At 35.7% G+C, this 11,731-nt stretch overlaps 1 protein-coding gene across 2 annotated transcripts; it reads right to left on the bottom strand.

Moving 5' to 3' along the window:
* Nucleotides 1-224: 224 nt before the first annotated feature.
* On the bottom strand, nucleotides 225-11,678 carry LOC108077049 (uncharacterized). 2 transcript variants are annotated; one of them, XM_017170221.3, is made up of 3 exons: nucleotides 11,537-11,678; nucleotides 1,441-1,861; nucleotides 225-1,384 (listed from the first exon to the last, which is right to left on the bottom strand). In XM_017170221.3, the coding sequence occupies exons 2-3, from the start codon at nucleotides 1,858-1,860 to the stop codon at nucleotides 1,178-1,180; spliced, it is 627 nt and encodes a 208-aa protein (XP_017025710.1). In that variant the 5' UTR covers nucleotide 1,861; nucleotides 11,537-11,678; the 3' UTR covers nucleotides 225-1,177. The 2 variants fall into 2 exon arrangements, with proteins under 2 accessions (XP_017025710.1, XP_017025689.1); XM_017170200.3 differs by lacking the exon at nucleotides 11,537-11,678 and adding an exon at nucleotides 3,271-3,461.
* Nucleotides 11,679-11,731: the final 53 nt, after the last annotated feature.

The raw sequence follows: 11,731 nt of genomic DNA, 5'->3' as shown, positions 1-11,731 counted from the left end.
GTAAGATCGTTTAGAGAGAGAGACATACATATATAGATAGACATTCTAATGTTTCATTTTGTTCTAAATCTGTATTTTTCTAATTATTAAGACTTTTAAGCATCTCCCACAGAAATATATTATAAAACATAGTACCAGAGATCAGTAAAACCATTAAAAAAAATACAAACTTAATCTCCGTGCTCATGGAATACAAATAAAAAACCATTCGTTTTTGACTTCAATAAATTTAATAGGAATTTTTTATTTCTGGAAAGCAACATTTAACGTTTTCTTTTTGTGTTTGTTTTAACATTCGTTGGCAATCGACATCGCTATCGTTATGGCTATTAAAATTATTATATTTGTAATATACAGATATACATATATATATATATATATATATAATTATATACAGAACTAAGACTAAGTGCTACCCTGTAGTGGTTGTAGTTTGATTGCCGCCCTTCCTTGGCTTTCATTAAGTAACTATATCTTTAAGTGGTATATGTTTTCAGGCGCATCATGTGGTTTAGGTCATTTTACCATCTCTTTTCACTTTTTTTTTTTTTGCTATTTACAACTTGGGACTAGATGCTGTGTGAAGAACTATATTTATATTTATAGATTTATATGTACAATGCGAGAAAAAGGATGGTGGGTCCTACGAGTTACAATACTAGCTGCTTAAAAACAAAGTAAATACAATGCCAAAATGCTTAGCTAAGCTGGCAGTTGGCCAAACCTAACAGTATATAGAAGTGTAGCCGATATTTAGCAGCAACCTGTCGAGATTTGAATAAACTAGGCTTGGTGTGGATTCAGGGAAATTTTACAAAATATAAAAAGGAAATCAAAGGCTATATCAAATATATATAATATACAAAACAGATTTTAAAAGAAGTGAACTAAACTGGAAGCAAATTGTTGGGTTTATAATTTGGAAACTTCCTTGCCCAGAAATATTATAAGCCAAGGCATTCTCAATGCCTCACAGGTTAAGTAATGGGTTTCGCCTCTCGAGAAGTTTGCTGGTAACAACGTATCGAAATTGTATAGTTATGCATTTGTTTTTGTTTCTTGTTTCTTGTGGTTCGTCGTGTTTGGGGTCAAGTACAGAAATCCGTTGCGCTGCCAGTTTGTTTTTGGGGAAAAATCTCTTAATTCTCTCTCCTCCATCGCCTCCACCCCCCTTCCCCTAGATGTGCAGAGTGGTTCCGGGCATGGAGACGGAGCTACCGGCACCTGGCTTGGCCGATGTCTGCGGCGGCTCCAGATCCTTGCACTGGTCCAAGTCAATGACCAGGCAGTCGTAGGCCGGCGGCGGCAGCTCGAACTTGACCACGCTGTCGTAGCTGGGCGGCAGGGAGTCCACAATGCGCAGCACATCGTTCTGGGAGTTGATCTGCAAGTTAATATACATATATCCATATCTAAATAGGTAGCTTTACAGACTCTCACATGTGGCATGGCTCCGTTGGTGGCTCGGTTGCCCGCCTCGTCGATGGGTCCCGCCCAAATGCAGACGCCCATGCGGTGTGTGACATAGCCGCAAATGATCACACTGATCACCAGCATGCCAATGCCCAGGGCAAAGACCAGCCAGCGGGACTCGGCGCTATTGTCCCGCAGATTCTTCTCCAGCTGCAAGGCGCACAGTATAAGCACGGGCACGGCCACCATGGCCACCAAAAGGTCCACAATTGGACGCTGGGTGCTGGGACCAGCATTCAAGGGTCTGCGTCCGGATCCCGAACCAGATCCAGCGCCCATAGCCGATCCGCCATGGAGGCCCAGCGGATGGGAGCCGAAGTTCTGGTTGCTGCTGTTCGGTGTCAAGGTGGAGCGAGCCACCACCGTGTTGTGGTTCTGTAGCACCATACTGGAAGAAAGAGAAGGAGTCCGGGGTTACACAGTGAATAATTTAATGCAATTACTTATATATAGCAACCGAGTTGGTTAATTCATTCTATTGATTTATTAAATAAGTTGTCCAATGTTGTTGTAATACAATTAAACTACAACAATTTATTAAATAAGTTGTCCAATGTTGTTGTAATACAAAAGCAGGGGAGATTTGTATAAATTCTTGTAATCAATAAAATAATTAATAAATAATTACAATAAAATTATTATAAACCAATTGTTACAACAACGTTGGAAAACTTGTTAAATATTCCAAAAAGTATTGGAGTTGTGTAATAATGAAAATAATATCACCTTATTATGTTTACAATAACTAAAATACAATTATTTAAAAAGAGAGATTTAAATAAATACTTGAAAAAAATGAAAACTTATTGAATCCATCTAAATTACTAAATTTTATTACATTTAAAAATAATTGGCTACATTCTAGCGACAAAATATATAAAAACATAACAACGGAATGTGTAATCAATTTTTTTTTTTTTTTGCTTATCTCTGTCTGAAGGTAATTTAGCCCGTCTAGAGGACTCATGTTTATTCTATGGGAATATCGGCTAATTGGTGGCTCTCAATTGTTAATCCTCAATGAATAGGCATGGGACTTGAAGCGGTTCCTATCCAACCAAACAATAGGGTCATTATCTCTGCATTAGATTAGCGCCGAACCAATTTCATAATTTAGATATATAAGAAACCGAAAGTTAATAATTTAACGGTATTAAATGCTTTTATAGACCTTGTAAAACATTATTTAGTGTTTCTTCAGTTTTTTAATATTACAACGCCTTTTAAACCTCTGTTAAGTGGTCGTTAACTTATAAGAATTAAGCTATATGGTTATCTACCCTGGCAAGTCTGTTATTCTTTATCCAGTCAATTTGTTTTTACCATTAATTTTTAACAGTATTTATCAGGGAGTTTAACAGTGACTTTATCCGTCTATCGTTTAACGTTAACCTTAACCTTCTGTTAAATCCTACACTGAGGATAAACGCAAGGCTTAAGGAGATACCAAAAGCCCAGCAGTAAAACCTTTTTGATGACTTAAGTGTTTAATTGCTGTTTCTCGATAGGTTTGGCAAATATTTTCCGTAAATCGTATTAGGTTTATAATATAAACATTGATAGCCGAGACATTGTCGTCCCGCCCCGTTCCAATAAAATCAACTGCGTCACAGAGCGAAGCGAAGGAAACCAAATATTTGCTAAGCATTTCTCGTTTGGAGTCCAATTAACATTGGTTAGCATTCAATTGCCGGGCCAGATGTATCATATTCCGATACCCATACATACATATGTATGTGTGTACGGCATTTGAGTGTGTGTATATGTTGTGGTCTATATAGTGAGTACAACTCGTACCTGGGATCAAAGGCGTTGCTCAGCAACAAGTCGTAGACGGCGCGCATATCGATAAATGTCGCTTTTCTCCTGTAGAATCGCTCTCTATTTTGATTTTATTGATATCAATTGCTTAATTTATTACTGTCTTATTTTCATTTACTGTTCTTAATTGTTAGCACATTTATTCAATGACTTTAGTGGCTGAAAAAACGATGCAATCTTTTGATTTTTTGAAGGTATAAAAATAAGTTATGAAATTGGAAAAAATTGTATTTCAAATCCAAAAGAAAGAATAAATAAAATATATATAAAGTAATTTACTTAAATTGGTATATTTTTTTATTAGTTATTATAATAACACAAACACAAATTATATTTTTAAAGAGGTTCTTTTTTTATTTTCTGCTTCATTTAAAATATTTAATTTTTAATTTTTTTATTAACCTTTATGTTTTCTCCTTACTTTTATTAAAGCAACAAACTGTTGTGTAATTTTACAACAACAAATTGTTGTGTAATTTTTCTCTATAAAAAAAGTTTAACATTTTCTCCATCAATCTTGGAATTTCTCGACTGGAATTAATTAGCTTCTGTTTTTCTTTTATTCATTAAATCGTTAAAACTACACTTAATTTATTTTTACTTTATATTTATAAGTATTTGTTTTCTTTATTTTATTTTTTGTTTGTTTTCCTCTTTTTTTAGTTTGTAATATATGTGCCTTTTATTTATAGTTTTGTTGTTATTTAGCCGCTTTAGCGAGTAGCGTCTTTATGATTCTGTTTTTCCCCGGTTCATAAAAATCTTACACCAGAGCACAGAGATAAGGGCGGGATCACATGGCGTATACTCGATCTCCACAAACTATAATATGCCTTATCAATGGGCAAGAACGAGAGGCGAGTTCGGTTCACTTGGGCGATAAGGACGACGCACGTGATTTGTACTTTTTATACAGTAATTATTTGTTTCAAAATCATCAAAAAAAGAGAAACAAAAGGCAATAAAAACCGAAAACACACAAGAATTAAAGCCAGCTTGGACGGGCTGAAACCAATTCGTGGCGATCTGAGCCGGTGAAATGTTGAAGTCCGACTGGAAAAGCGTCGGGCAAAAAAGCTGGCCCTATAGCATAATCAACGCGAAATGCGTTTTGAAATGGACTGTGGATATACCCTGGAAGGGGAAAATGGTATAAGAAAGAATTCATTCCTTATACTTATTAAACATTACATTTATGCCGCGGGTTTTCTTATTGAGTTTTAAATTATATCATTTTTTAATATATATATTATTTCTTTCAAGCATTTTAAAATTTCTGCCTTGAATAATCTATAAACCCGCCTTGAATGGTTACAAAAGAGGTAGCACTGGCCAGCATTGAATTGCATTTCATTTCGAATGAAAGCTAAGCAGAAAAAAACAATCCAATACACAGAGAGAAAGAGTGCATATAAAACGATTAAAGTCCTTGTCCGATAGCTTTATCTATGTGAAGATACAGCGCTTGAACGGGCTTCTCAAATATTTTGAACTTTATCTGAAAGTTGTCTGAACTCTGGCAACAGAAGATACCAAAGGCACAGAGGAGCGATACCCAGATACCGATAACAGATATTGCCCGATCTGAAGCATCTGGATTAAAGCTAAAATGCTAAAGATATCTGCACGGGGGGGAATCGAGAAAATCAAGCCCTTCTTGCAACAATGGAATATAATTTGCAATTATAATTTAAAACCCGTTGGGCATCTCAATGAATGGAGCCCAGGCAATAGATATACTTAATTGCATCTCCCCTTCAGCTCATATGACAAATGCAAATATGATGTTTATATATATACCCTATATATATGCACACTGATAAGACAACGCCCCGACTTTGCTCAAATACAACTGCGGTTGTAAAATGCGCCACCCCTGTTCCCGACTTCTTTTGTTCTTAAAAGTCAGACTCTCCCGTTAGCTGACTTTGCCTTTGACTGATTTAATGCTGTTCTTAATTTATAATGTCTGGTTTATGTTTTTTGTTTTTTGGGTGCCTGTCTCCGTTTTAGGTTGACTCCGATTTGCGTAAAGAAATCGGAGCGCATTAACCTGTGCCTTGCTCTTGAATTTCCTTCGAACAGGGCAAATCGAAACCCATAAACAAGCAGTATCTTCCCACTAATTTCGAGGCATTTTCAACTTGTCTGTGTTTACACGAAAAGTAAGCAAACCTAATATAGTTTTGGTATAGTTTATAAACAAACTCTTTTGGTTTGTATTTCCCCAAGAACTTTCGCGAAATATTTATTTAGAGAAGTAAAGTAGGATTTATATCAAACTTTTCCGAGTATTTTTCAAAGGGTCTTTGTTACTTTAAATTAATAAATTTTTGTTAACTGAGAAACTGAAATAGCCCAAGTAAAAGAAACTGTAATCGAGAAACTGAGCTAAAGAAACACAGCTAAAGATGATAAAAACTTAATCTTTAGCTTTAAACTTCCGTATAAACTTCCGGCCTGCGTAGTGCCACGTGACGTATTTATATATACTATATATATATTTTTTTAAATATTTATCAGGCACAAATTGCATCAGCAACGAGTCATTGACCAGATGTCTGATATTATTTATCTACCCAGAACAAGGCAATATGTATATAGATATATTTCTTTATCGGTTGCATGTGCAGCCCCACCTGACACGGCAGCTGACTAGCAAAAAAACAACACAAAAAAAAGACACAATTGAAAAAGATAATAATAAATGTTTGGCTAAAATACAAATTAGCTGTCAGTGATGATGACGCCCACAAGAAAAACCCGCGGCATTACGGGAAAACCAAAGGGAAAGCCGACCAAGAAAAAAAGCTGGCAAGGTACTACAACATATATACTGATAAATATATATATATATAATATTTTATAAATGTGGCAATTACCGGCTGAGCTTGACTTTGAAAACAGAGAGAGAGAGAGAGAGACGGGGGAGAGAGAGAGACTTTGATCGAGAGTCGAGCGTCAGCAGTGGCCCAGAAACCCAATTGGAGTACAAATCAGCCAAGTGCAGAGATCACACACCAGAACACACTAAATATATAGCATATGCATACACTCAATTTATGCACAGCATATCGAATTTCTGATGACTGGCCGCAAGTTATTTTCGAGGGAGATGCATTTCTTGTTGTTACCGCTTAATTTGCATTTTGTTCTTTGTTTCCCCGGAGACCTTTAAATTATTTCACTTACTTTCAAAAGGTAAATATATATACATATATAATATATATATATATAGAAAACCCTACAAAATTTACAAAGAATTACCCCTGAAAACCACAACAACAAAGCCATAAAAGTATATATGATTCAAATGAATTTCCCTATTTGTTTTTGGGCAATGCCGTCATTCCGTATACTATGGCTATGATTCAGACCCAGATATACATATATCTGAGATATCTGGAGGGACTGGCAAATCTGCCTAGATTGCAGTTGGCCTGGAATCTTCGGCCGGGGGCTTAGCCAGACCAGATAAGGCCGGATACTGCAGTTTAAAGCCCCTTTAAAAAGATATAGCAGATACCCTGTAAGTACGTATGACATTGTGTGTTTATACCATATAGCTGAGATTGCCATTAGTTGCCAGGTAAAGAATGCCTTTAATTGTCAAGACTTTTGCTGGATTAAATTGCCAGTAAATTCAACTGCAAGCTTCTAGATATTGTTTATATCAAATAAAACTAATAATAATAGTGTAGCATGTGGTATCAGTTTTTGTTTTACCAGTTGCCCACACATTTAACCTGCTAATTGAAGCTAAAATTAATACACTAGAAAACAGATGTAAACTTTTAACAAGCAAGCTCGGAACTAAACTTATTCTCTCTCATAACTCCCCAATAGGCAAACTATCCAAATCCATAGTCAAAACAAAAAGAAACTACAGATACCCTAGCACATTAGACAGAATCATCCACTCCTGCAAATCATTTTCCCTTCCATTCTCTCCCGCCAAATTCTACACGTCAAAAAAATACAATCCGGGAATAATTCTTAAAGCCACAAACACCTCCCTTTCCCTATACAACAAAAACACAACTTCACCTATAACATACCACCAGCTCTTCCACTCTATTAAAAACTCCCTACACGATCACAAATTCATTTACACAGACGGCTCAAAAACAAATGACACTGTAAGCTACAGTGTAACCAACAATACTGACATAATCAAATATGGCCTCCTTCCCCAGTACTCCTCTGTAATCTCTAGTGAGTTAATTGCAATCCATGAAGCTATAAAAATTTGCTCTGGTTCACCCGGCAAATATGCTATATGCTCGGACTCCCTTTCCTCAATCAAATCCATTTCAAACATAAACAATTACTCTTACTACCCTAATACAATAAGATCACTTATTACCAAACTCTTTCCCAAAATCAGACTAATTTGGATCCCTAGCCACATAGGTATACAAGGCAATGAGAGAGCAGACACAGCAGCTAAAGAAACACACAAATACCCTCTAATATTTACAGACAACTTCAACACCAAAGACATCACACAACTCCTTAAAAAACACTATACCGATAAACTGAACAGTCTTCAATCACAAACTACCCAATGGTACAAACAGATCTTACTAAACACCCCAGCAAACTTCTCTTTCAAAACCACAAACCTCAACCGACAACAACAAATTATAATAAATAGACTACGACTAGGACACACACAACTCACAAACGCCCATTATATGAATAGATCCCTAACAAGTATCTGTCCCTTTTGCAACACCTCAGCGATAGACATCCAACACATTTTAATAGACTGCACTGCACTTTCACATGTTAGAACAATTTGCTTTTCCAATGATAACCCAATCCATCTCCTTGCGAATCCAACAGCAGCAAACTCAAATAAAATTATATACTTTCTACACAAAATGAATCTCATACATAAAATTTAATTATAACATATTCCACACACATATCTTTGTTAATACACTGTAGAGCGGAAGGCCTCGGTAGCCATTGCTCATTATCCTTTGTTAACTTTTAGTTTATAACTATTAGTTAGCATTAAATAAATAAATAAATATAAGAATTCTTCGAGTTCCCTTTTTTTTTTATGTATTCCAGAACAATGCACAATTTAATTAAAATTCCTCAGGCAATACTCCCTACCTCCCTCACCATTAACCGATGTGTGGCAATCTATATAGCACAACAATTTCCTTAATTGCCGCGACAAAAAAAAAAGAGAAAAAATCATAAAAACTAAAGCAAAAGCGGGGTGGTGGGAGCCGACGCCCACAAAATTCATGGGAAGTGTCTGGCCCAGTTTGTCAGGGAGTCCGAGTCGGATATATCAGACACAGCCAGGGTCGATATAATAGGAATGCGTTCCAACTGGCCCGATCTGGCCTGCCGTAGATAAAACCGAAAGAAACTGATATGAAACTGCAAATTCATTAGCTTGTGAAAAGGAAAGACTTTAACATTGGTTGTTAGATATATATATATATATAGATATATTTTATATGGGTCGATTTATGGCAATGCCTTCGGTGTCTAGAGTTCACTAAAACAATTGGTTTTTGTCTTCAATTGTCTCTTCTCTATGGAAAATCTTGGGTTACTCAGAAACCTCCAAGAGTTCCAATGTCTTCTTAATAAACCGTTTCCTATAGTGTAAATTTTCTTTAAAAATGTATCTGATATGAATCAATATATACTCGATCAGCTTCAGGGTTGGGAGTTGACTAGGTCGCTTTGCTCTCGAAATTCTGGCAAATATCCGCAATATTTAAAGCATTTCTGGCGGGTTTCTTTGCCATCTCTATTGGTTATCCAGGGGAAAGGCATAATCATCACTGTTCCATTCAAGTCCTTGTGTTATTTCATCCAAGTCTAGGGATGAACCTTCAAGCGGGTCCCAATATGGGTCCAAGAGAAAGGCATAATCTTCACTATTCCATTCAAGTCGTTGTGCTATTCCATCCAAGTCTAGGGATGGCCCTTCATAATAACCCCAATATGGATCCAGGGGAAAGGCATAATCTTCACTGTTCCATTGAAATTGCTGTGTAACCGGGGAGGGACCTTCATATGAGTCCCACGATTGGTCCCCCAGCCCAATGAGACCCTCATAGTCCCATTCAAGTCCTATGGATGTCTCAACCAGAATACTTGAACACCAAGACTCAAACTCCTGATCAGAGCTTGCAGTGGTCCCTAATTGGTTATCCTGAGGAAAGAGGTCATCTTTGCCCCATTTAGTTCCTTGGGATGTCTTATCCTGAAGAATTGGTGAGCTTACCGGTTGGTTCTCCATCACGAAATTGGGATAACCGTATTTTTCAATGTTTTGCGACATCATTTGTACAGGTTAGTTGGATTTAAGTTTCATGAACAGTAAGGCTATGGTTGCTAGTTAGCTAAGTAGATTCGAATTCAAATTTGGGTTCTTCGATTTGGTAGTAGATATTTCTTAGCTCTGGGTGTCTTGGAAGTATTTCGGATAAATAATTAAGAATAATATAATTAAAGATCGTATAGTGTTTAAATCAAGAATGTATATTATCTGAGTTTCTTTTTTAATTGCTTTTATCTCTCTTTAATCCAAACAATACTTAACATTAAAACTAAACACAAAACATTTACTATATACCTTTAATAGTTCTTTATTATTAGGTAAATTGCTTCAATTAATTTGTGGCTGCTTTTAGTTTAACCACCATTGAAGACATTCGCCTTTATATGATTTAAGTGCTTTACATGAACCAGAAACATTGATGCTTCCACCACATGGAAGCCGCATTATTATTGCATTAATTGATCAGATCCCAGTGCCGCTTTAATTGTGAATGAGTCGATTGACTGACTTATGACTACAGTGAAAGCTTCCCCAGAAGATATCTCTTGTCGACCTTCTCCGCCTTCACTGAAGTATTCCCTGCCTTCGGTCACGTAGCAAAGTCTTTAATAATTTCTTTTGGAAATCATTATGAAACTGATTCTTATATATATTCATATTCATTCATCTTTACTCTATCATTTTGTACAACAGCATGCATAATCACAGATAACTTTACCAGACGAGTCTTCGTCATAATTAAACTGTTTACTTTATTTTAAAATTAAATACAAATTTGACAACTACATAAGTATATATAAAATATATTTCAAAAGGGCATACAAAATTTGCTATTCCAGATATCTTATGGTCGTTCTTCTCTCTCTGCTGGACTGCGCAAGAAGTGTGTATGTACAAAGAGACTATATATAGAAACTAAAGATGAAAACATTTAATTTATTTTCTTTTTTTGGCTGCTATCAATAAATTTTATTTATCTGTTGTTGCTCTTGTTGATTCTTCTCATTTTTTTTTTTTTTTTTTTGATTTTTTATATATAAAACAAAAGCATTTCATTTAATTGTTTCGTTGGAAGTGTGGAAACACTTTTTGTTTATGTTTTTCCGTATTTCCTAGGTTTTTGTAGGTTTTATTTCAAGGTTCTAAATGAAAAACACCTGTTTATCAGCGATTCCCCATTGATAATAAAATATAACTCGGACTGGATAACTCCTACAGTTGCCGGTTGGATATACCAAGCGAATTTCTAATGTGCATAGCCCACATACTACATACACAGAGAGAATTTTACATTAAATAAAAAGAAAGAAAATAACTGAATTTGAAAAGAAAGAAATCAATTCGAGAACTACAATTACAATCTAAAGGTAGTATAAAATACTGTAGAGGAGTGAGAGAAGTCTCTGAAAAAGGCAATAAACAATCTTCGTATTGAGAGCTTCTTACTTAATTCTAGTTTTCTCAGTGTATGTTATTCAAGTATGCAGGGGAAAAACACGTACGTGTGCACATGAGTTTTCCTCTGTCCCCGTCGCTCCTTTGGCTTTTCCCCATTTTATGCATTTTATTTATAGCCCTAGAAATATTTAGGGGGTGGTGGGGGATTTTTAAAGGGGATTGTGGGGTGAGGGGGCTACTTGCGGTAAACATATGTTTTTTGGCAACACCTACACTGAGCAAAATGTTAAATTAAAGTCTGGAATTAAATCTTCTCAACAGAATTTCGGAATGTTTACTTTTTTTTAAATTATATTTTAGTATATATATTTTTTTTAATATAAGACCGATCTTGAGTGCTTTCTCTTTAAGTTAAATCCCAACTCAAACATATATTCATTATTGTAATCTAAATAATTGAATAGTAATCATTGGAAGGTTTACCCAAAGCTCTACTATTATTTTGGAAAATTGTAGTGTACTCACTCGAAAATGTTTTTTTTGGCCGCTTCTGATCTTTGTCTCGTTCTCCTCCTCACGCACTGCTCTCTCTCTTTCTCTTTTTTGTCTCACTTGTTTCAGGTTTGCGATTCTCCGCCTCTAATGCTGCCACTTTATTCACATTTGGGGAGCACCAAAGAAAACCAAACAAAATAAAAACAAAAAGGCACAGAAAATGTA

Source organism: Drosophila kikkawai, chromosome X, assembly GCF_030179895.1.
Source record: "Drosophila kikkawai strain 14028-0561.14 chromosome X, DkikHiC1v2, whole genome shotgun sequence".
In the NCBI taxonomy this organism is placed as follows: domain Eukaryota; kingdom Metazoa; phylum Arthropoda; class Insecta; order Diptera; family Drosophilidae; genus Drosophila; species Drosophila kikkawai.
The sequence above is the reverse complement of the archived record's forward strand: the minus strand, read 5'-3'. Positions and strand labels throughout refer to the sequence as shown.

Coding starts and splice junctions, on each gene's coding strand:
- LOC108077049 (XM_017170200.3), bottom strand. CDS start 3,317: ATGCGCGCCGTCTACGACTTGTTGCTGAGCAACGCCTTTGATCCCAG. Junction 1,862..3,270: donor AGCAACGCCTTTGATCCCAG/GTACGAGTTGTA, acceptor TCTTTCTTCCAG/TATGGTGCTACAGAACCACA. Junction 1,385..1,440: donor CCAACGGAGCCATGCCACAT/GTGAGAGTCTGT, acceptor ATTAACTTGCAG/ATCAACTCCCAGAACGATGT.